Source organism: Elgaria multicarinata, chromosome 2, assembly GCF_023053635.1.
Source record: "Elgaria multicarinata webbii isolate HBS135686 ecotype San Diego chromosome 2, rElgMul1.1.pri, whole genome shotgun sequence".
NCBI lineage: Eukaryota > Metazoa > Chordata > Lepidosauria > Squamata > Anguidae > Elgaria > Elgaria multicarinata.
This window is the reverse complement of record NC_086172.1, coordinates 97514004-97539195: the sequence shown is the minus strand read 5'-3', so window position 1 is coordinate 97539195 and position 25192 is coordinate 97514004. Positions and strand designations below refer to the sequence as shown.

The window sequence follows — 25192 nt, the reverse complement described above, 5'->3', positions numbered from 1 at the left end:
GCCAGGCCAGGAATTTGCTAAAGTGAAACAAAATTCTATTTTATTCCTCTTCCCAGCTATGTAGGAGGAGGAGAGGGACAGGTCAGTGTTCAAGCCCAATGCTTCCCGCAGGCACATTTATTATGTTTCACTGTTACCTGCAAATTCATCCAGTGAACCGGTGCACATAATCATGGAGGGGAAAATGAGCCATGGTAGCTTAATCTCTCTACCCATGCGTGCCAGTCAACTGCAGAGGGGATTTGCATAATTACTCTCAGCAGCATGGTTGTTATGTTGTGCAAACCCAGCCAGGGTGACTTGTTGCTGTGAGTAAAAAGGCATCCAGAACCCATGGACTGTTGTATAGTTCTGGGTGGCTTGTTACCCATGGTAACTAAACACCTTGGCAGAGTTCACATGACCCGACAATCTGTGCTCCCATCGGTAATTATAAGAACCCCACTCTATCCTGGCATGTGACCAGCACTTGTGGGTGGGTGGGTGAGTGGAATAAGCTACAGTGTCTTATTTCCCCTCTGTGATCCTGCAAACAGGGCCATTGTCTCCTTCAAACGAAGGACCTCATCTGCAATTCAGTCCAAAGATCTCTCATTTTGACAGTTTTAATTTGAGTGACTAATGCAACATTCATGCCCTTTTGCATTATGCTGAACAGGAAAATTAAGGAGAGCAACCTGCTTCCCAGTGAATAATGTGACTCATCAAGACTTGTAATACTTTGTAGACATATTTTTCAGCTCCGCAGAGACAATGAATGCTAGTCAAGCATCTAGCAAATAAGCACGGTGGATATAAGCTGCAGTATTTAAAGACACAAATACTCATAGTTACTGCATCCTTCATTTGACAGCCTAATTCTATGCATGCCTATGCAGATGTTGGTCTCATTGAGTTCAATGAGACCTACTATCAGTTGTGGGAGGATTGTAGTATAGAAGACTTATATAGGATTGCAGCCTAGAAGATTTGTACAGAAATTATTTATCTAATTTTTCAGTTTGTAGTTGTACTTTTTTATATTAAGCCCAATGCAGGCTGATCCTCACTGCCAATTTGGAACAGAACCTTGTTTCAGCGATCACAATTTCAGATCATAAATACAAAATATTACAACCTGCCTTTTATAAAAAATAATTTCAAATACATTTTTAGTTCAGCCCTAAACCTAGGCTCAGCTTTAGTATGGAGGTAGGGGAAGGCTAGGCAAGTTGCCCATATGCCCCTGCCTTACTAAATGGTGGGGGTGGGCTCAGGCCCATGAACTGACCAGCACCATTCTGCTAATGGCACCAGCTCTGCCCCAACACATGTATGACTAAAATGGGGTAATTACCAGGGGTGGTATCAGCCACTACACACATTAAGTTGGGTCTTAACGCCACTTGGTGCACATAAAGCTGAGTCACATGAGCTACAGTTGAGGCATTTGCCCCATCAAGCCGGATGCTGATATCAGGCCCTCTTAAAAGAAAATGCAAACAGTTACTGAGAAACTGAATATTATGCTCCACTGATGAATTGATCAGTTTAAGAGAATCTTCCAGCTCAGATGCTGGAAGATGGCCCTGCCTTTGGCACTGATACAGGAGCCATTGACATTTCTGATTTAGTGAGGGAAACGGCACTTATGCACTGCAGGTGATGGAGACGGCCATAAGTCTCTCATGCTCCTCTCCATTCGAAGACAGAGCTCCTAATGACAATGCTTTGTAGGGTCACTTTAGTTCCATATATTCAATATGGTTCCATATATTTGAAACATGCTGATCACTGATAATTCATAACAGCAACTGTGACTTTTTTGTGTTGTTTCAGACCTTTTAAAACTTAAGATACAAAAAGCACTCACTAAAAATAATAAAAACAAAACTGTTTGTTAATGATACACATAGATTTTCCTGTAGCAAATGTGGTGATTAGAAAAGGACTGTGGTCCATAGTTCCATTTTTATTGGGAGGAAGCATTTAAAGTATCGTTTACTGTAGCATTTAAAAACATAAGAACCATTAGTAAGTCATACCAACAGACAACGATTTGGTTATAGGAAACCTGAGCACTTTTTTGATACAAGTTTTAACTTAGAGCAGCTTCATGCAAGTGCTCAGCAATGAGGTAGAGCAGAGCTTGGAATATGCTCAGTCTGGCACCCATGGGCACCAATGCCCCTGGACACCTTTCCAAAGTGCCCTACCTCTCCCAGTTTTTTTAAACTAACACATTTTCTTATTGGCAGCTGGGATAGCACTGAAATAGATTTCTGTTAAAAACTGTGAGTTCAAAGGAGTTGTTCAATGTGTTGGGGCTCAGACTCTACCTGTGCCTTGTACTCAATCTTTTGGGCAGGTTACTTGTTCTTTGCCACACCTCCCCAGCTGCCATTTTATGGGGATGCCCAGGACAGTTTCTCAAATTGCCAAAGGCAACCCACAGGCCCAAAAAGGTTGCCTACCCCTGGCATACAGTCTGATTTCAGCACACCCAGCATATCCCCTCCCCCAGCTCCCCTTCATTAGTTAGCACTTGCAGGGAAACCATGGACCTGATGACATCCCATAATGCTTCTGCTTTAACTAAACATTACTAGAAGATGTGGGGAGAAGACATGGGGCAGTGTAGTTTAGCTGTTAGAGGCAGCAAGTGAAATGAAGTTGTCCAGCTTCGTCCTGTTTGCCTCACACAGGATATGGTGTAGGTGCCATAGTGCAAGACGGCTTGCTTCACAACAGCTACAGGAGAGACAATAAGGTCAAACTTCCTCATTGCTTTTGGTTTTGAGGCAATCATAATTCTCACTTTTAATAGTTAAATGTTCCCAGCCAGGGAGAGAAGTGGAGGGCAGGAAAGAGAATCTGCAAGTTGTATTTGTGTGCTTACTTACTAGATTCTAGGGACCTGAATCATCCAACGCATGTGAGGTGAATAAACTTTGTGTCTAATGAACCATTTAGCCAAATTCTGCCATTCATCTGGAGAACGCCCATAAATAGACAGCCGAGGTTCTGTGTACTGGTATTTACTTTCTTCTAGTTCACGGGCAACTTCCTATTCAAAATAAGACATTATTACTTTTCTGCCAGGAGTAACATATATCTTATCACAAAGGCTTGCATGCAGATTCTAACTTGGAAAAATGGCCATTGATACTAATAGTTCAGAGTGTTAGCAGTGCTTCTGTGTACTGCATTTTCTTTAAAAAAAACATTCAGAATTTGGAAAACCTTAAGGTGTGTTTACAGATTTTCCCATGCCCAATGAAACTTTTTTCTGACTCACCCAACTACAGCCCCATCACCACATATATACTTAAAAGGGACTTGTAAAACTCCATATAGATTCTTCCATCACAATACCAGAAAATTTGGGAAAGTAACCTTTTTGGGAAAGCCCTGAATTCCATCCACCTTTGTGTTACAGTGTATATTCTTTTCTCCACTATTACTCCTCATGAAACAACTCTTTTTTTTCCCAACCAAGGGTCAAACTAGATATGCACTTAATTATATGAATGGACTGGTATTCATGCAATTAACATCACATCTAGTTTCGTCCTCCTAACTGAGGCAGTATTTTGAATCTTGTCTACCACTTTTGCAAAATTTCTCTTGCAAATTGATACTGAATGCACATTTATTTTTCATAATCAGGCATTTCAGGCAACCATATTTGCAAACCAAAAGGCTACACATATATTTCCCCATTCTAATTGGGAACTAAATAGGCTTAATTTCCAAGTTAAGGATTAACAACCTCCCGTTAAATTTCTAAACAAGAGATGCATGAATTTATTTATTAGACACTCTTAGTCTTCTATTGTACCTTATGTAGATATTTGCAAATTACAGTGTAAAATACTAGTTTTTAATGTCCAATTTATACTCCTTTGTTCCAGTTTAATCATAACAACTGGCACAGGGGAGACAGCATTACATCCAGATTCCTTATGTTCAATAGCTTCCAAGCAAGATTTATGTTTTAGTTCAATATTTATATAGTTCTAGGGTAGCCAAGCATTCTGATTCCATCATCTGTATTTGCGTAGTTCTTTCGGGTCTTCACAACACTTAAGATTTTTAAATGCAGGATATTCATTATGAAATACTAGTTCTGGTCAGGTCCCACTCCCCTTGGCACATTTCTCATTCTTGAGTCTATTATTCAACACATCTATGTAGCCATAGGGTTAGCAAGTTAATTTCCCTAAAGATCCTTACTCTATGGTGTCTATAATTTAAAAAGAGTCACTGGTGACAGAAGGATTGGAAAATACCTCTGCCAGAGACATATGAAAGATGCTACTGTCAGTGTAGCTGGCACCAGGCTTTACAGATCAATGGTCTCTGCAAAGTAGTTCCTGCCATGTGATTTTCGAAATTTATTTATGTGAACTGACCACTGTAGAGCAGTGAACACAGCAATTGTCACAAGCTGTGTTGCAACCCAGCTAGATAAAAAAATATACCGTGTACCAAAGCCATGTCACACCTATAGAATTTAGCCCATAGAGAATACAAAAGCTAGACTGTGGAATGGCCTGTTGGAGGAGATTCATCAACTTAACTCTCTCTCTGAATTTAAGACAGCTATAAAGACTAGTCTCTTCTGGCACGCCTGCCCAGATGAATTTTAAACAAAGAATTTTAAGATGTCTTGATTATTATTTTGATATTGTATTGGTTTTATATGCTCTTTTAATTAATTTTATGTATTTGATTTATATTGTATTGTTGTATTAATGTTGTTCCCCACCTCAATCCAAAGAGAGAGGTGGATAAGATATTATTATTATTATTATTATTATTATTATTATTATTATTATTCTCATGCTGGGACAGATTATACTTGAATTAAATAGTTTACTAAGTTTGTTTTTATATCCTTTCAGCCATATAAATCATATATGTGAGCTTGGAAAGTAGTATCAAGAATTAAGGGCTAAAGAGTTCTAACATTTGTTCAGCTTTGTGGTTAATTATTAGAGAAGTCTTGTACTTACCACCTGAAACCTACAAGGCCCTCCTCCCTATTGAAGGAAGGATCAGCAGGGAACTTTTTTCAGCCTAGGGCCAGTTTGCCACCTGGAAAACTTCAGGAGGAGCCCTCAATATGTTGGGTCTCCCTACACTCACCCACTGACACACACACACACACACACCACCCCTCGTCTCCCACACACACTTCTCAGGGGGATATGTTCATCTTCATCACAGAACATAAGAAGAACGTAAGAAGAGCCATGCTGGATCAGGCCAAGGGTCCATCTGGTCCAGCAGTCTTTTCTCTCAGTGGCCTACCAGCTGTCAACCAGGGACCAACAAGCAGGACATGGTGCAACAGCACTTTTCCACCCATGTTCCAGAGCAACTGGTATATATAGGCTTACTGCCTCTGATACTGGAGGTAGCATATAGCCCCCAGGACTAGTAGCCTTCTCCTCCAGGAATATATCCAACCTCCCTTTACAGGCATCCAAATTAGTGGCCATCACTACATCTCGTGGTACTGAATTCCATAGGTTAACTATGTGCTGTGTGAAGAAGTACTTCCTTTTATCTGCCCTGAATCTCCCACAAATCAGCTTCATGGATTCTAGTATTATGGGAGAGGGGGAAATGTCTCCCTATCCACATTCTCCACACCATGCATACTTTTTTACACCTTTATCATGTCTCCTCTTAGTCTCCTTTTAGTAATATATCTCATGTGACATTATGATTCTTCACTTCTTCTTGATGACTCTAAGACACAGTGACAGAGTGATACATAAACTGCTCACCTTCACCATACGGGCAAAGTATTCACCACCAAGATAGTTCTCTGTTTTCAAGTACAAGTCCCTCAGTTCACTTGCACCAACTGGATTATATTTGGAGTTAAATTTGTCAAACCGATGAAATGTCTGGCGATCCTGAAAGGGAAAAAATCCTTATCAAACAATTGAAACTAAATATTGGTTTTTAACCATTCACATGTTGTTAAGTAATAAGGATGGATCCATGAAAAGCTTCCCACTGACAGAAGCCAGAGGCCTTCCTTGCTTTTCCACTAGCTGAACAGAGAGAGGGGAGACCATCTTCACCAATTCCCCCCTTTCCATGGGGTCCCTTGAAAATCCAACCTGTAGGTTGAGGGACAGTACAGAACAGTGATGGAGGCAGCCCCAAGAGCTACAAAGGGAAGGAGAATTGGCTAAAATTGCCCCCTCTCCTCTTTTTGGCCAGAACTCCACTCAGGGATGCTCCTACTGGCAGAAAAAAACACCTCAGGATCCAGCCCTCTGCATTGCAATATATGTTTTCTCATATATACTTTTAAAATATAAACATACCAAAATTTTCAGTTCAGAAATATTAGCTAACAAAGTAAATTCATAGGAAAAACACAAAAAAACCCAATACAAATTCCTATTTACAAAATCCTGATCTTCATTTCCAATTTCATGTATTGCTTTAAATAAACTTACCGCATGGACATCTAATGAATCTACAGTGAGGTCATAGGGATCCATATGAAGACTTTCAAACACCTGCTTTAAAGTCATCTTCTTGCCTTTTCTCTCCCCCACAACCCTGTTTGGCTCAGTCTGATATGTGTGTTTAATGAACCTCAGCAAATGTTTCTGATTCATGCAGGCAGCAGCATGGATATGAGTATCAACCTGAAATCACAAACAAGATTATTCTTGCTGAGCTGCCAACAAGTATTTATATTTTATCATTAACCCTCTGTGGCATAGAACATACTTTGAAAGACATTAAGCTTAGATTATGTCAATGTGTTACAAAGCACTACTGAAGCAACCATAAAAGTAATCCAATAACAGATCATTTTTACATGGTTGAACTCCCCCTTCCCTAATGCGGCAATTCCAGCTGGACTCCTCCATCCATCCACCCCTGCTACTGAACTAAAAAAAACACAGTAGGAGATTTGATCATTGGTCTTCCACTATGTTAATTTACTCCACAGGCCCTGGTCAGATACTACTCTGGTGGGTGGGGAGGAGGAAGAAGAGGAGAAGGAAAGGAAAAGGTAAGATGTGGAACCATTTTCAAGACAGAATCACACAATCTATGATGTCATTTAAGATTAACACATTTAAGGTTGTTAGAAACCTACTAGCTGCAGGACATGCATTTAGAATTTAATCTCCTTGTGAGACACAATACATATTCACCTGCATCATCACTAGGGAATTATCATCATGATTTCGATCAACAAGGGGCGACCCAACAATAATGGGAGTCATCTGTGAAGCACTATATCGCAACATTTTAGCCAGGAGAACTATTACCACACACGACAATAGATACCAAGAGTAAGAACAAAAGAAATGAAAATGCACAAACATGGCACAGTACTCATCCCAGATCCTGCCATATAGAGGGTACCCTAAGGGACTGGCAGAGGACAGATCTGTGGATAACTGAACCATGGTAAAACAGAAAACACATGGGAAATCATTTACAGAGACATCATTACCGCATGAATATAAACATATCCACGTGATACACATCACAACATGTAAAGTGACTCTGTGTATCGAGTCTTCAAGGCTGATAAGCTTCTATTTCTGTCCTGCTATTCTAGTTTCCTCTGGAAGTTCCAGCCATGTGGTTTCATAAATGATATAAATATTGTAGTGAGTATAAGGGATTGTTTTTTAGAAGACACGGAACACCCAATGCAGTTAGGCCTTTCAAAGCTGAGCGTGCTAATGATCAAGCCTGATGACACTATAGCATTCTACTATGGGAGAGGGGGAGAAATCCTCCTTGGGTCACATCCAAGACTACAAGTTGTACATGCAGTCCTGGTCTCAATGCAGAGATCCAAGAAGGCAGCAGCAATCAGTGGTGACCATCTATATAGCAGAGGAAGGAAGGACCATTGCAAATGACTTTGACCCAGCAGCAGCAAATGCAGTAAAATGATCATGACCCTGAATTAGGGTTGATTCCTACATGCATGGTAATTGCTTTATGACAGTATATGTGAATCAGATTAAACACAGATAGAAGCTTCAGATCACCTCAGACACATTGTTTTTCTATGGAATCAGAATACACGAGGCATGGGCAACATGTGGCCCCTAGTGTTCCCGGTGGCCCTCCAAAATTTAAAAAATGGCATCAGGAGCATTTTGATCCCCCCCTTTTAAAGCCTTTTAGTGCACCGGGGCTACTATGGACCACCAAAAAGGTCAAAACTAACTTGAAAACAAGTGAATTTTGACCCTTTTGGTGTTCCATAGCTGTTCCATATGACATTTTTTTAAAAACAGTTCTGCAGGGGGGTGGGGAGAGGGTGTAAGGTGAGGGGGGGGAATTGCCCTCTAGACCTCCCAAAGTTGCCTGCTCCTAATTTACACAATCAGCTGCCAACTAACACAAGTTGAATAGTTATGATGTACAAATATATGTGAACCAGCCATAATTCCAATGTAATCTATCCCCCTCACCTATTATTATTCAGTCCCACAATGATGCACTGAGCATACAGACTTACATAAAAACCTATGGGTTGCATCCAACACTGCCCTTCTTTTCCACGGAAGGCAATTTCAACTAACAGGCTTCCATGAACAAGAGGAAGATGATTTTTGTGAATTTTCCCATTCTTCTGCAGGCTCTATACCAGTTTTCCCACTGTTTCATAGGCTCCCCCCACCCCACTCTCTGGAACAAAGAAGTCTGCAGAGGAAAGCATGCTGGTGAAAATTACCTCTGTCTTCCATTCAAGGAAGGCTCCCCCATATTAAAGAACCTTCCGTGTATGGAAGGAGAAAGCTGGATATCACTGCTAATCATGAAACACTACTTGACACTCATTTAGTGAGAGAAAAACCTGTGACTGGGCTTGGATGACAAAATAACCAATGACGGGTTAAATAGTCAATGGTGGGTTAAGTAGTCAAAGGCCGAAATAACCAACAAAAATAACCAATGCTGTGCAGAGTTTATTATGTGAACAGCCATGGACTATTTCGATCACACAATTGGTTATTTTTGGCAACTAGAGTCCCCTGGCAAAAGCGACCAAAGCAGCAGCTGCCATTCTAGCCGAGCCGGCAGAACTTGCAATGGCTGATGGGATACTAGCAGGAGGACTGAGAGGGGAGATGTGTCAATCAGACACACCGTTGACTAATAGTCAATTCAACACTGTCCTAAATCCACACCATGGTTGATTATAATCATGTCATGTGGGGAGTACCCCCTCGGTAATCAACTGTGCAGTTGACTATTAATCCACATTGACTATAGTGTTGTCCAAACACAACCTGTGTCTTTGCACCATGCTTTTCTTTCTACTTAATACAGATGGGACAAAGAAGTCTACTTTGTTTAAGTTTAAATCATTTGCATGGTTTTTTTCACTTTCTTCACTTTCTTCACTTAGGACATATGTTCATTTCAGTGCACAGTTTGCACTGGGTTATTTTCAGAAAACAGTACACATAGGCCAGCTTACATTAATAGTTAAACTTTTTTCTAGGGCTACAAGTTTTACACAGGTTAAACTACACCTTTTTTGATTAATTGCATGAGAAATTTTAACTTTCAGAACTGTGATCCAAGGCCATACTTGTTTATATTTTAGTTCTAGAATATTTTAGAGAAATAGGAATGGAAATACTATAAATGTTTACTTTTAAGAAGGTGACTTTATACTTTGTGCTGTGTGTATTAATAGTCTTACTGTTATAATCAACATCTTTGCAAAAACACCCAGCAGCTCTGATACAGCTTATATGCAATCAAAATAGTGAAAGCTCGGAAGAAGGCATCATACCTATGACCACAATTCCCTTGATGAAATAGTTACAGGAAATTCACTAGATTCAGAAGCATATATGAAAGGCTGTAGATGCAATTATCATACAGAATAATTGATAACATTGCAAACAAAAGCAGATTAAAGCTAGGAAATTCAAATCGTTTCCGTATGAATCTTAAAGAAATATACCAAAGTAATATTCTACAACTTTCAATATGTCGTAGAACTTGCTCTAATTCATTACTCTGGTAATTTCTTTCTTTCTTCTTTTGTCAAATTGAACAGAACTGAATGCTGGAAGAAAATGCTGCAGGCCTGGCTGCCTACAAACTAACAGGTGGTAGACTACAGAATATTGAATACGTCTTTCATGTTTTGCTGACCTTGTTGAGTCATTGCCTGTTCATAACAAAAGCACATTGAGGCTGCAATCCTAAACACACTTAGCTAGGAATCAGTCCCAGGAACTCAGTGGGACTTATTTCTGAATAGTTATTTACAGGATTATACTGAGAATGTAATCCTCAACGCATTTGCAGGAGAGTAAGTACCAATGAACACAGAACAGCTTTCCCCCCCAAAAAATGCACAGGACCGCACTGTGAAATAAACAAAAACAACATTCTTAAACACTACCAAGAATTTTTGTTATTCTGTCAAAAAAGCTGGCTTATGGGATATAGCTTTAGGAAATTTATTCTTGGGAAACATGGTTTTTTAAAAAAAATAACCAACAGGATAGCCATTTTTGGAAACTGTTCATAGTTACTTTTACAATGAATACTCAGAACTATATCACTACCTCCCTGACTGTATCAAATAAAATGTTAAGTCAGACAGAGAAACAAATAAATCTAAAGGTCATAATGAACTCTTGATCTTAAAAACCTGTTGCTGAAACTCCTGGAGCTTTCAGGAGGTAGTAAATGTCATGAAGCTAATTAGTATTTTACAGCAGAAAATTCATTAGCACACCTGAAGATGGAAAACCAGCTTTGCAAATCAGTTCATTCAGAAAGCCAAATCAGAACACATACTATTAACCTTTTGGTTCTTATGATCATTGTACATAATTCATAGTATTTGGCTTTAGTCTTTCTTTAATTTTCTATTAAATGCAGTTCATAGCAACTTGCCCATAACCTAGAGTGTTTCCTTAAAGTGGATAAAATATCTGCATTAAAATCAAGCCTGCTCAATTTCTACCATTTCAGCACAAAATCAATTTTCATGCAAGGTTGTATAACCATTAAATGTGCAAAATTGAGTTTATTTCAAGGTTTTTAATGTTATTAGACTGAGCTAAGGGTATAATATAAGCAGAAAATATCTGAATATCTTTACAAATGTGAAGTAAGACCAGAAAGGATGGGTGGCAGGGGTCCATACCAATTACATTTTGCCTATGATAGCTATCTTAGCTAGGTCCAATATGGTTATCTGAACCTATCCTCAGGGATACCAGCAACGAGAGCTGTGAAGGCTTGGAAAAAGCTGGAAACAAGCCAGAAAAGTTAAGGAAAAAATATTTCCCCAAATTTCCCAAATATGCTCCTGACTTGGCCTTCATCTAAAGGAAGCACACACATCTGTAAGTGGGCAGCAGCAAGTGTGCAATAAAACATTTGTTTGATGAACCTCACTATGAAAAACCTAAAAGTCTGTGAAGACCTGAAACAGAAGAGTACACTGGTCTGATACACAATCCCTTTCTTTTCTCCTATTTCCCTCCTCCTACAACACTCTACGCCTTCTCTTTTGGCCACTTCCCACCAACATGGCCATCAGATAAATTGGCACTTTATATCTTCCAACACAAGCAAAGCTTTTTAGCACATCAAAAATGATGTGACACCTTCCAACATAGCGATGACACAGGGGGGCATGTGATAGTTTTATGTGCACAAATAAATTATATGTGTCACCAAGTTAGATAAATATTCTAAATTTAGAGCAGTCAGTGATACTTGTGTTACTATAATTGTCTCAAGCAGTCTACTCAGAATTATGATATATGTCTCTCTGGCACTTAAGCAAAGGGTATCCTTCACTCACAGCTTTTCAAGCACATAAGATCTCTTGTAAACACTACTAGTTGTTCTACCTAGGGGGCTCATACTTCAGCAGTAAGACAGTAGAAGCAGTTAATAACACGTAGAATCCTGAAAGTTTCAACAGACCTCAATTCCCATTGGTTTAAAGAAGGCAATAGATACTCTTATATAGTTTTAATTGAACAAGAAATGTAGCATTAACATCCTATTCCATGGAAACAAGGTCCGTGCACTGATAAAAAAATGTCCAAGAATATAACATCCACATAACTATTAATTTATTCTACATAGTTGTCTGCATATATACATTTTAGTAGAAAGCAAACAAATCCTACCACATATTTAAGTTTTCATTTTTAAGATACAGATGATTTGATAATAATAAAACAAAATTTAGAACCTTTACTACCAGTAAATGAGACTCACAAAATTGCCTTGTGGTATATACTTTAGTATTGAACTGTGTTATGTGTCTGATAACTGTAAAACCTTAATATAAAAAAGCAATGTACTCCTTATTTAGAACAGTGCAGTTATGCAGTAAGCTGGCAGTTCCATAAGTACATCCACTGAATGTAAGGAAACATTACCTGGCAACTGACTTTCACTTGGAATGCCTTCTACCAATTCTGTTTCCTGCCTTAGACACACTTTCCAGGAATGACTACTCCTTTTCTTACACAGGCTTGTCAACAAGCTATTTTGAATCCAGAGATAAGAAGTTATATGCAACAGACTCTGCACTGAAACAAGTGTTCATGGTATCATATTATACTGTATTCAATAATGTAGAATTCACATATGTTTACATTAATTTTAGGCCTATCCATATTAACCTAGGGTTGCATCAAATAATGTATATATACTACTCTGCAATCTGCACGATTTTACCACGGTGCTGATACAAATATTATTTTATGCATACCACTGTGAAAGGAACAACTCTGTGGACCTGGAAGTTATGCTTTGCTTTACTTTCCAGTGCTTCTTTCTCCACTAAGTTTCTTCTTCTAATCAACCTTATCAACTATATGCAGCAGTGCTATGGATGAATATGCAAATTAGCACAGGACATGCAAGGGAGTTTTTTTGGGGTTAGGGATCTGTGTCAACAAGATAGCAGGGAGTATTTTATTCTTATCCAGAACACATCCCTTTAAAACTAGCATTTAATATTTTAAACATTAAAACCTAATTTATAACATATTCATTTATATATATGTATGACATAACATTTTTATATAACATATAAACATTTATAATCTAAATTCAAAAGATTAGGTAATATCAGGATTGCCATTAATAAGCAACTTTTCCCATTGGTAAACAGTTATGGGGCAGAATCTAATGGGGTGCTTATGCCCCCACCAATTCTCTTGCGCCTTGTCAATTCCTATCATCAAACAGCGCTTGCAGAATGGAGATCTAGCACTTCCAGGGGTAACCGGAAAATACCCATTTCTGGAATGGGACAGGTTGATGAAGCTTGTATAAGGGAGCTCCCACCAACCTGCCCTGATCCACACACAAGCATTTCCGCGCATTTCAGGTTAAATCTCCATTCCGCAAGCAATATGTCCAGCTTGCGTAACGGAATCGGCAGGACCCATCACATGTGCAACAAAACCTGCGGGGCGCAAGAGAATCAGGATTCTGCCCATGGTATTGATTATTTTAAAATGTAATCCGGCAGGAATGCAGGACTGCTTACAGTTGTCAGTTCAAATGCATGATCTAAAATAGCGTCACATGAAATATAATTTCATTCACGCTTCATGTAACAAGCAGTGCTTGTTACTAGGCAAGGCCAATGTCTGCATATACAAACACAGAAGACTGAAGTATTACCTCCTTTCTCACTGCACTGGCTGAATACAGGAACCAACAAGCTTGGCTTTAGACCATCATTGTCCAGAATCCAGTTAAAAGCACTAACCATCAAAATTCTGGGTTTAGATAACAGCAGTTGGATGGATAAAGAAAACTGAACATTAGGGCATGGAAACTCACAATTAATTGGCAAGATGTCACTCATTTTCCTCTCAACCAAGATCATATCTCATAAGCAAAAGATCTGAGAAATATTATTTCATTTTATTAACTAGCCTATAAGGTTTTTCAATGACACAGTTATGGCTTGGAATAACCAAGCATAGTGGAAGGATATTGGCATGAAAGATTTAAAATTTATCAACCCAGCAAAACTGCCACACTCCTACTGTATAGAAAGTATTTCATTTACTGGGAACTATGTAACGTTTCTCTTTAGTAACATAAAAACTACAAATGATAGTGATTTTGTGGACAAGTCAAATGTTGAAAATGCAACAATTCAATTTTTCCCAACTTGGTTTTTCACAACTGAAGGTTTCAGAGAAGTAGTGCTATATTTCTTGATTTAACTGTTAGGAATGGGAAAAGAAATACTCAGCCACATCGGAGTATTTAGGCTAGTATACAGGGTTGACTGATCTCTCGTTTTAATCTTTTGCGGTTTTGTAGATTGTTTTGGCAATTTTTGTATTGTACTGTAATATTTTATCTTTAATTTCATATTTTGTAAAGTTCTTTCTAAAGGATTGATTCTAAAAGAATGGCTAAATTTAACTTGAATACAACATTCTTTGAGTATCACTACTTGCCATGGAAGGAACACACAGGATCTAGAATATGACACAGAATTTTGCTTCCTAGTATCATCATCTTTGTTCTAAAAAAAAAAAAAAAGCAGCAATTTTCTCAATGGTATATTGTACAGAGAGATGTAGAAATGTGCCTTTACTTCCTCGTGGTTCCTGGTCCTAGTTTCTCCAGGTATATATTCCCCTTCCTTTCTTCCCCCATATCACCACACAGTATTGCTATTTTTTGCAAAAATCAAAATACTGTTATCAAAACAAAATATTTAAATAAATAATACCTGATTTATGCTACTGCATTCTTTTAAAGCAATGATAATCAATTATTGGCCTAATTCATGGCTTACTTACAGCAGAACCTAGTGGGTTGTTTTTTTAAAAAAGCACATTATGCATAGCCCCAACTTTATAATGGCAGTTCAAAGAAGTCAGTTGTTACATTACCTACATAAAACTTTGAAATGTTAACTCTTTGCATTCATAATATTTAATGTTTTAAAAGAATAGTACAGTTGGAAGGGACCTATAAGTCCATCGAATCCAACCCCCTGCTCAATGCAGCAATCCACCTTAAAGCATCCCTGACAGATGGCTGTCCAGCTGCCTTTTGAATGCCTCTAGTGCGAGAGAGCCAACTAAACCATACCATGGTTAATTATAATCATGTCATGTGAAGAGTACTCCCTCGATAATCAACTGTGAAGTTGACTATTAACTCACCATTGATTATCCAAACTCAACCACCGAGTAGAAATTTTTAATAATTAGGGAATAATTGCTCACTAGTTTGAAGTAATATTGCATTTGATTCATTTGTACAACAAATGGTTTTAACAAGTGACATTCACTGGAATTAAAAAGGGCTTACCTTTCTCACATTGTAAAAATCCCGATGAGGATTACTTTTTAGTTCTTTAAGCTCAGACATCTCATTTAGCATCTCATGCAGACCAAACTTGGACCCTAGAAAGTTAAGTCGCTTGTGGCAGTATGTTTTTCTGTAGAAGAAAAATCGTAACTTTATTATTTATTTTATTTACTATTGCATTTATAGCCCACCTTTTTTCCCCTCCAGGGAACCCAAGGTAGTGTACATAATCCTCCTCCTCTCCATTTTATCCTCACCAACAACAACCTTGTGAGGTAGGTTGGGCTGAGAGTCTGTGACTGGCCCCCAAAGTCACCCAGTGGGTTTCCATGGCTGAGTGGGGACTAGAACCATGATCTCTCAACACCCTGTCTGACACTTTAGCAACTACACCACACTGGCTCTGCACCATAATTGTCCAATAGCTCTTGCTAGATGAGAATATTTCAATTAAATAATCAAATTATCTGCTAAGAATCAGAAATGTAACTAATACTCAGATCCATTTATTAATGCAAAACATTTTTAAGACAAATCTACAAATGAAACCAGAAACATTCTTGTTGGGACTTATGGACAATCAACTTAAAGAAAAAGGAGGAACGCTGTTTTTGTACATGACAACAGCCACCAGATTACTCTATGCGCAATACTGGAAAAATACACAAGTACCATCAACAGAGGAATGGCTGCTTAAGGTTTTGGAGTTGGCGGAGATGGCCAAACTTACGGCGCTAGTAAGACAACCTCGTTCGTATCGGACTGGAAACCTCTGATATAATATATGCAAGAGTTGCAAAAGAATGATTTATAGGTCTGTGGTTTTTACATATAATCTGTGGTCTTAATACACAACACTGGGCTGGCTAAAGTGAAGTAACAGATTGCCCATATGTCTGCCATGAAGAATGCCTTAAATGGAATATGGCCTTATAGGTTTTGTATATGTGTTTGTATTGTATTGCATTGTTAATTAAGTGTGTGATGTTCTGTTGTTTTCTTTATTTATTTTTTCTTCCTTTGTAGAAAACAATAAAACCGTAAAATTGCAGAAATGTAACTAATAAACTTTCATTCTGATTCATTTTTTACAAAATATTGGAGGGGTCTGCCACTACTCAGATTCTATACATACTATTCCCTTCACCCCTGTCCCACATTTTGGAGATTCAAGCTATTAATCACCTTAAGGCTTCATTCCTAAACACACTTACTGAACACAGTGAGACTATCTTCTAAGTAAATGTGCACAGGGTTAAATCCTAGAACTTCAATGGTGTGAATGTTAGCAATGTTGCAACTACCAAAGTCTACAACAGCCTAGCATTATGGAATTCTTAAAATTAAACAATAACGTACGTTGGACCATCTGCAATGAGAGCCAGCACATGGCTGAGGTCAAGGGTGTATGTCTGTAGATGAGGATAAGGCAAACTCCGTGGCTCATCAAGCTCCATCATTTCTTTAGTCTCATAAACTAAGACAATGCCTTCTTTCATCTTTACAACATAATCCAAATTCCCCGGAGAATCATCAAGATTATAAGGATCCTGCAGTTCTTTTACGGGTGGATGGAAATCTGTAAAATATCAGAATCAGAGACTTCTGGCATCATTCAAAATACAGTATTGTTCCTAGTCACAATATTCCAACTACAAAATTATCAGCTACAAAGAAGTAATTAATAGCCTTATTCAAATCATGATATGCTCTATATGATGTTGGCTTGTATCCAACATGCACTCATGCAATGGAACTTCCTTATCCTCTCATTCCCTTGTAGCCTCCATGCACACCAAATCTGCTCCAGAGGGTCCCCCAATCCTTTGGAGCAGATTTTGGGGTGCAAGGGCTGGCAGAGAGGAGTGGAAATCCATTCTGCCAGTGGCTTCCAATCCACTGATGGAATGACACCATTAGAATCGAACCATTGTCATATTAGTGTTCTTTTGAACACATGAACTCTATTTAACTTCCACATTCAATATGGTACAGTCACATCTATCAGGCCCAAACCACGGGTGGCAACTGCACGCACAAATGTAACCATTTATTTCAATGGTACTTGAGTGTTCTTTACCATGCACCAAAATTCACCCATGGACCACAATCCAGAAAACATGTGCAACTAGCTTCATGCACCCAAAAGAGCTTTCAACTTGTTTTCTTAAAAGTTGGAAGAAATACTATAACCAGAATACTGACTAAGAGGGTAGGTAAGTAAATCATCTTTCTAGTTTTCATAGACCAAATAGATTTTTTAAAAAAATTGTAATTAGTTTACCTGGAAGTACCTCATCTTCAATTCTCCATTTTTCATTTTGAATACTGCATAAATATTGTGCCGTTATCCTTGGAAATCGATGGTAAGCAAGTCGGCAATACTTCTCCCGAATAAGCAGAGCTTTTGCCAAACTCTTGGCAGCCTGTTCATAATCATCAACACTAACCTGAAGTGAGAAATTATATAATAAATCTTGGATTTAATTTTATTTATTAAAAAGGCATTGTTCACTGTTCTGGATCAGTGGCTCTGGCCCGCTTGCATTGGCTGCCTGTATGTTTCCAAGCCCAATTCAAGGTGCTGGTTTTAACCTATAAAGCCTTACAAGGCTTGGAACCACAATACCTGACAGAACGCCTCTCCTGACATGAACCTACCCGTACACTACGCTCAACATCTAAGGTTCTCCTCCAAGCTTGGAGAATGGCAACAAGGGAGAGGGCCTTTTCAGTGGTGGCCCCTCAGTTATGGAATGATCTCCCCAACGAGGCTCTCCTCTTCACCAAATATCTCTCCACATGTACAGAGCAACGAAAGTGACAATGGAGGGGGTGGCGCTACTGCACTCCCCTCTTCTTACATATTGTTGTCACTTTTGGAATGTCTAAGAAAGGTTTATATTGTGTCGTTATTAACTGACATACAAAGGAGGATTGCCTAGGACAAAACCCTCTTGTCTACATCTATGCAATTCTACTGAATGGAATCTAGACTACACACAAATATAGGCATCATAAAAGAACAATGTAATTTCATGCTACACAGAGTTAGTTCATTTTCTTTTAAAAAATAAATCAGGTAAAACTGACTGATTCCTTACCCCAGCACAGTAATCCCCACTAATGGCAACTCTTTGAAATTCTGGTACATCATATGGCCCTGGGATGGGCTGAAGAGTGCCTGGAAAAACCGGAGTCGGAGGAGACACAGCTGGAGTAGCTGATGGAGGTTTCCATTCCTGCGATGGAATTTGTAATGACAAGGACTGGGATCGAATCATCTTGAAACTTTTCTTCCTAGGTATCCATAGCATACAACATTTAAGTGAATAGGGCACTTAGATCTAGGGCAACAAAAGAGTCTGTTCTAGAAAACCTTCTGCAGAAGGACACTCACTTTCCCTTATTTGGATACATTTTTTTTAATTCATGACTCCACTGATATTACTGGCATCACTTATTAGCACTGACAAATTCCACACACAAATATTTATGAAACAGGAAATAACTGTTTAGGATGAGTTTCAGTGGGCGCTGCAAGAGGTCACTTCCATAAAATACAACACCACACTGGCACTGCAGAGATGTTAGGCAACAACTCAGTACAAATGTTAAATATTAGAGTGCCCGTAATTGTCCATCAAGTAAACAGAAGCCCAATTAAATTTGACAGTAGTAAACATTAAAGTCCTTTTTTGAATGAATTAAGATGTATTTTGAAGACATAAAAATCACTTATTTTGTTCAGTTGTTAGATGGTATGGCATAAGAAAACAAGCAAACATCCTGGTATAGAAGGCCAATACATGCCTTTCCACATGTAGCTCCCAGCTCTTCAGGGTTGCATGCATAATTACTCATACTCTGAGAGGGAGTAGTCTGCACACATGGCCCTGGGGAGGAGTAAGATAGCCGGTTTCCCTTAAGGAAGATGCACATTGGCTTTCCCATGTCATGTCATCCAGGAGAACATCTCCAGGAGAGCATCATGTAAGAATCAGACACATAATTTTCTCACTTTTAGCCTCTATTTTCATTACATGTTTTTAATACATTATGCTGAAACCCAAGATAATGTTCCCTATTGAATAGAATTGAACAGTGGGTACAATGTAAGGAAGAGCTAGTGGGAGAAAAGTCCAGGTTTCAGAAAAGGCAGGTGCAGAATTTCAGAACTATGTGGATCTCGAATTTCTGAACCAGAACTAGGAAAGCAGTGCTGAAAAACTCATGGGAGGAAAAATGTGCTCATTGTTATTCAAACAAAGCCATTGTTTTGTAGTGAAATTTAACTTTGCCTGTATTTAAGTCTCAAGGATGCCATACCCCATATGTGCTCCATCATATAACTAAACAACCTCACTTTAAGTTATTGTGTTGCATAGTCATCTGACAAACCTTTTAGCTGTCTCCAAAGACTGTTGCTCTGCCATCTCTTTCTGCAGCTCTCTTTCTTTTGCCTCTTTTTGCCCAATAGGGCAATCCTCAGGCACGGTGAATAGTGACAAGGCATCTTTGCTGTCTTCTTCTCGAAGAACTTTGGCATAAACCTTTTCAGCTAGAAGTCGCACTGACTCATCGACCTCAGAAATGTTTAGCTTTGGAAATTGTCTGGGCATTTCAGCTAAAAAGACATATTACAAAATTGTAGCTAAATGTTACACGGTAAACACAATTTTGTTATTGTTAATCTTAGAATAATTAAAATGTATGCAACTTAACATCACTGTAATGATTTACCGCAAACACTACGTTTATCTTAAAATCTACAGTTTTGCTACATTTCACCCCCTTACTATATTAAGTTCTCTTTACATGGCAATACCATGTTGAATAGGATTTTTTGAAATCAGGAAAAGAAAATTTCCAAGTACTCCTATGTGATGCAGTTGTAAATTTCTAGTCTATTTCTAGTCTAATGTTTTGTTTCTAACACCCATGATCACCATACCTCAGTCCTAAATATATTTGGTGCAATCCAAAAACCCTCTATAATTGTGTACAGAGGTGAATGTTTATACTGGGGGCTCCCCACATTCTCCTAATATAGGGTGATCATATAGAAAGGAGGGCAGGGTTCCTCTATCTTGTATAGAAAAAGGAATTTCAGCAGGTGCCATTTGTATGCATGCAGCACCTGGTGAAATTCCCTCTTAATCGCAACAGTTAAAGCCGCAGTAGCCCTGCCCTCTTTTGTATCAGGTCAAGAGGGCAGGGCTCCTGCAGCTTTAACTGTTGCAATGAAGAGGCAATTTCACTAGGTACTGCATGCATACAAATGGCACCTGCTGAAATCCCCTTTTCTGTACAACTGTTAAAGATAGAGGAGCCCTGTCCTCCATTTCATATGGTCACCCTACCTAACAGGACCTCCTTCCAACTTCATTAGAAATCATATTTGAACCTTCACAGAGTTACAAAAGTGTTGTCAAACAGCATGGCTGTTAAAGAAGGAAAAGAAAAGACTCTGACTGCAACCTTAAAATAGACATGACCCAACCCTCTGGATTGCAGCAATTATTTTGAAGTAAAGGCTAGTTTTCATGACCAAATTGGTCTGACTAAACTGAGAGCCTGTGTTGCGTTTATCCATACAACGTTCAAGACGGACATTTTTGAATGATTGCTCCACCAGGCATCTATCTCACAATTAGACCCACATTTACTGCAGCACCACTCAATTCAGTTTATGTGACTCTATTAGGGAACTGCAAATGTGGGCCTTAGAAGTCTTACTCTCAGCACTGTCATGAGACAAGAGGACAGGGTCTCTTCTCTAGTGCCAGTGTAGCTCTGAAACATCCTTCCAACTGAGCAGTGAAAGCTCCCCCCTCGAAGCTCCGTTTGACAGAATTTGAAAAGTTATCTTTCTATATGTACTTCTAATGTCTGACTATTTAATTTTGCTCTTGTCTCCATTTTAGACTAAAGGCGAAATCCTATGCATGTTTAGACAAGAAAAAGGCCTACAACTCCGGACATGCCCCAATCAGCATGCTGGGAGTTGTAGGCCTTTTTTCTCTCCAAACATGCATAGGATTGCACCCTTAATAGCATCTTGGTTTTTGAACTGCTGCCCTTGATTTATGCAACAGTTTTAATTATATTTTATGATTGCATGTTTTATATATGTTGTTAGCCATTCATTACAATTACAGAAGTGAGGGATATGTAAAAAAAAAAAAATCTGTTCAAGTACCTCCCTGCCATGCTTTTATAGCAAGAAAAATGGGAGTTTTCAAATGAAGGCAAATATTCATCATTATTCGTACCTTTTTAATATAAAAATGTCAAGCAGCTTTGTATTAGCAGTTATGTGAAAAGGGGAATTATTTAAATTAGACCTCTATTTATGTGAAAAGGAGAATTATTTAATTTAGACTACAGATCCCATCTTTGATCTATATATGAGGAAATGAGAAGATAAAGATCAGAATTTCTAGTAATTCTAAAAAATATATTATTTTTCATAGATGATTTTAGATACACCAAAATATTTTTCAGCTTTAGTTTCTTTTTCTTTTTTTCAAAATCTCTCTCATGTATCTCTTTTTATCAATTGACCCATTTCTATGATAGTTACCCTGGAACAAAGTTATATAAATATAACCTAGCAGCATTCAGTTATATTTCTATAATGAATTTCAGATTCTTTGTGCATATTAGGTACTACATGAAACCAAATTCATTCATTGACATGATTAAAAATTAACATGAACTAATAAACTATTCTTTAAAAACTTAGTCTATATGGAAGTTTAAATCTAGTGTTCTCCTTTTGCCAAATAAAAATGTCTATTTCATAGGTTTATTAGTAACGATTAATAGATGCCAATTGCTAATACATTTATATTAAGCAAACTTGACAGTTTCAAGGCTGTATTTAATGCATTATGCTCCAAATAATTAGTGTTGTTTTGGTTACTGTGGAGGGCAGTTTTTATCCTGGAAACAACAAGAAAAGTTATAACTTGTAATAACCTTCATCAGATTTTCCCTTCATAAACTCATATTTATATTCATACAAGCATGACACATCCTTCCAACTGCTGATATATGACCCTGCTGTTTTATAGGATACAATCCTCTATTAATATTTACTAGCACTGAAAGCTGTTTGGAAATTGGCTGACTTTTGCTTTCAGTTTAAGAATAATTCCTACCATTAAAGGTGCAGGCCTATCTACACACACTTAGGAATAAGCTTCATTGGACTCAATAGTAAACATGCATAGGATCATGTTTTAAACGTTGATATATTCCAGAGATTGCTAATAAATGAAGTGACAAGGCATTTTAACATCCCTATTTTGTTATACAAAATGTTACCTTTCATGTTTCTTTATTTGTACTAGCAACCAGGAAGTTGAGAGATGAAACTGTTACTCAATTCCGGATGTTCCTTTTATTATGTTTCTAGCTAAACAATAGAACAACTACTCCTCATACGATTATTTCTTTATTCCAGTCCTAACAAGTTTTATTTCCTATTTTTGATCTCTGCAACAAGGCTTCAAAATGGTCTAAAGCATTTCTGCTAGCCAGTAATATCCTGTTGTAACCAACGTACTGCGCAAGCTCTAAGTCCAGCTCTGTGTTCTGTCTGTCAGGTTTAAGAGAATCTCATAACAGAGCTACACCGCTGGTGCCTTTTATTGCTCAGACAAAAAATCTTGACTTTTTTGCTCCTACAAAGAACTGATCCATAAACTAAAAAAGCAAACTCTGAACAATACTCACATCACCCACGTGAGTTTTTGCACCACCTACATCCAGGGCCCACCCTACACCCAGTCAAGGAAATAAGGAGGAAGCAGCCCATATTAACAGGCCACACAAAAAAATCTCTCTTCAAAAATCTCTTTACGTTCATCATTCCAAGCCGGTATGGCCCTTGAGGAGAAGGCAGCTCTAAGCAATACTCAAGAATGACTGAGCCAGCGAGGACCAACAATGTTACTGCATTTCGGTTCTTCATGTGCTCTTGCCAAAGTGGTGATCTTGAAAGCAAAATCTTCCAATTCAAAAGTAAATGAGCTGTTTTGCAAGCACTGGAGGAGCCATGGGACAAGATGAATAAGGCATAAGACCCTGGAATAGCCTTGAAATTATTAAATGCATTATGCTGTATGCTCTTTAAAAAAAAAAAAAGCTGTTCTGTTTGTTTAAATAATAGTTACGATATATAGATTCTGGCTCCTTTAAATTTTTAGCCAAGTTGAGTTGCCCTCAATTAACCTCTTCGGGGACTGTTCTCTCCCTTTCGGTTTTTCAATTCCCAAGGCCAATTATCCATCTAGAGAAGCTTTAGAGAGGGCTTGAATATTGCATGAGCACATACCATAAGAATGGGTTTCCTGCCATGGCGAAAAGAGAGCGGAGAGGGCGTGGAGCCGACTAAGATGGGGAGTGGTGCCTGCGGTGGCCGAGGGACCGGAGCCGAGGCAACAGACATCTCCAGGCTGAACGGCGGCGCTGCAGGTGCCAGGCAAGCTGTACGCTTCGCTGTGGCGCCGGCAACGCCGGCTGCAGTCCGCGCTCATCCTCCAAGGTCAGCTCCGCGCCTCTGCCTGCCAGCGCCCTTTCACTTTCCGCTTGGCTAACAGGGGAGACTTACCTAGCGCCCCCGAGGCAGTCATGGTGGAGCTCGCCGGCCGACCGGGCCGCTTTCGCTGCTGTCGGCCAAGGAGCCTTCACGCCAGCCGGTCAGGCAGGCGGGGAAGGAGGCAGAAAGGGGAGGAGCTGGGGTGGCCAGCAGCTGCCGCATTCATTCCCCGTGCGCTCTGCAACTCCCGCGGTGAGCAGAGCCGGGAGCGTTTAGCCTCCCGCAGGCAGGCAAGCAATGCCCACCCTGGGCCCCACTGCTCTCTTTCAGCGGTATGACCGTCTCCTCAGCTCAGGGAGGCGAGGTTGGGCGGAGAAATCTCCCCGGGACGAAACGTTTTCCTTTCCGGCTAAGGAGAGCTGGTCCCATCCCTGCCTCGTCTCAGGCACAGCTGTCCATGAGCAGCGCGCCAGAAGGCGCCAACTGCTCCTCTGGGCGCGCAAAGCTTATTTTCCCGAGTGTAACCCCGGAAAGCGCACTAGCAAAGGTTAGCCTCCCCTCAGCCCACCCCCACCTGGGTGGTAATCCGTCCTCCCGCTGCCCCTAGACACAACTGCTAACAAATGCATCCTCGTTAGTTGCCCGCCCGGCTAAAGCTGCAGCAGTGGCACATTAAAACTCTCGGCCAGGCCACACGCTGCGTCCAATTTTATAATGCGTAGTGAGGACGGGTGAGCGCGCAGAGCCTTTGCCCCCCACCCTTCTGCGTCGAATTTACCTCATTCAGGTGCCCCTGGCGGATCCCTTTGTTGAGGAAACCGTGGCCGAAGGGGGTCGCCTTTCACGGAAACCCCAGTCGCCCTGCGACTCGCTCTAGCGGCAGCAATAGGAGCGGCGGCAGCGGCAGCTCTTCCTCGAGTCTTGAACGTGAACAAGAAACTTCTTCTCTCCCAAGGAAGAGGCGGGATCTCAGGTTACAGAACCGGCTCAGTCCCTCTGGTGGAAAGGCAGGGATAGCGCCAGGCCGCGCTGCCAAGCCTAGCAGGAAATCTGCATTTCCCTTCTCTTGGCAAAAGCTGCCGGGTTGCGCCGCTTCCTTATTAAGGCATTATAGTGTTTCCCCGAAACTTATCTAGAAAACTGCAGACTGCTCCGTGCCTCTCAGCACTACCGCAAATTTCCCATGTGTTCCTGCAAGGAGACGAGGAGGAAGCCCAGGACCTCCTCACCCTTTATGGACAAACAACCAGTGTTGAGCATAAGCCAGAAAAAGTCAGGCGTTCCTCCTTTGTCCATGAACTT

At 39.6% G+C, this 25192-nt stretch overlaps 2 protein-coding genes across 4 annotated transcripts in view; both read right to left on the bottom strand.

Annotated features, from left to right (window-relative positions):
* Positions 1 to 24762, bottom strand: part of AMPD3 (adenosine monophosphate deaminase 3) — a 41590-nt gene extending 16828 nt beyond the window's left edge. Inside the window, exons 1-9 of one of the 3 annotated variants that reach the window (XM_063117276.1) lie at positions 24669 to 24762; positions 19744 to 19969; positions 18447 to 18642; positions 17627 to 17792; positions 16702 to 16921; positions 15343 to 15472; positions 6465 to 6659; positions 5778 to 5909; positions 2883 to 3046 (exon numbers count right to left, since the gene is read on the bottom strand). In XM_063117276.1, coding sequence (XP_062973346.1) covers positions 2883 to 3046; positions 5778 to 5909; positions 6465 to 6659; positions 15343 to 15472; positions 16702 to 16921; positions 17627 to 17792; positions 18447 to 18642; positions 19744 to 19964 — 1424 coding nt within the window. In that variant the 5' untranslated portion in view covers positions 19965 to 19969; positions 24669 to 24762. Of the gene's footprint in view, positions 1 to 2882; positions 3047 to 5777; positions 5910 to 6464; positions 6660 to 15342; positions 15473 to 16701; positions 16922 to 17626; positions 17793 to 18446; positions 18690 to 19743; positions 19970 to 23962; positions 23980 to 24668 lie in introns of those variants that run through there. The other 2 variants (XM_063117275.1, XM_063117278.1) reach the window with 2 other exon arrangements.
* Positions 1214 to 25192, bottom strand: part of ADM (adrenomedullin) — a 70879-nt gene continuing 46900 nt past the window's right edge. Inside the window, exon 5 of the transcript XR_010025056.1 lies at positions 1214 to 1225. The gene's annotated coding sequence lies outside the window, so the exon portion shown is untranslated. The remainder of the gene's footprint in view (positions 1226 to 25192) is intronic.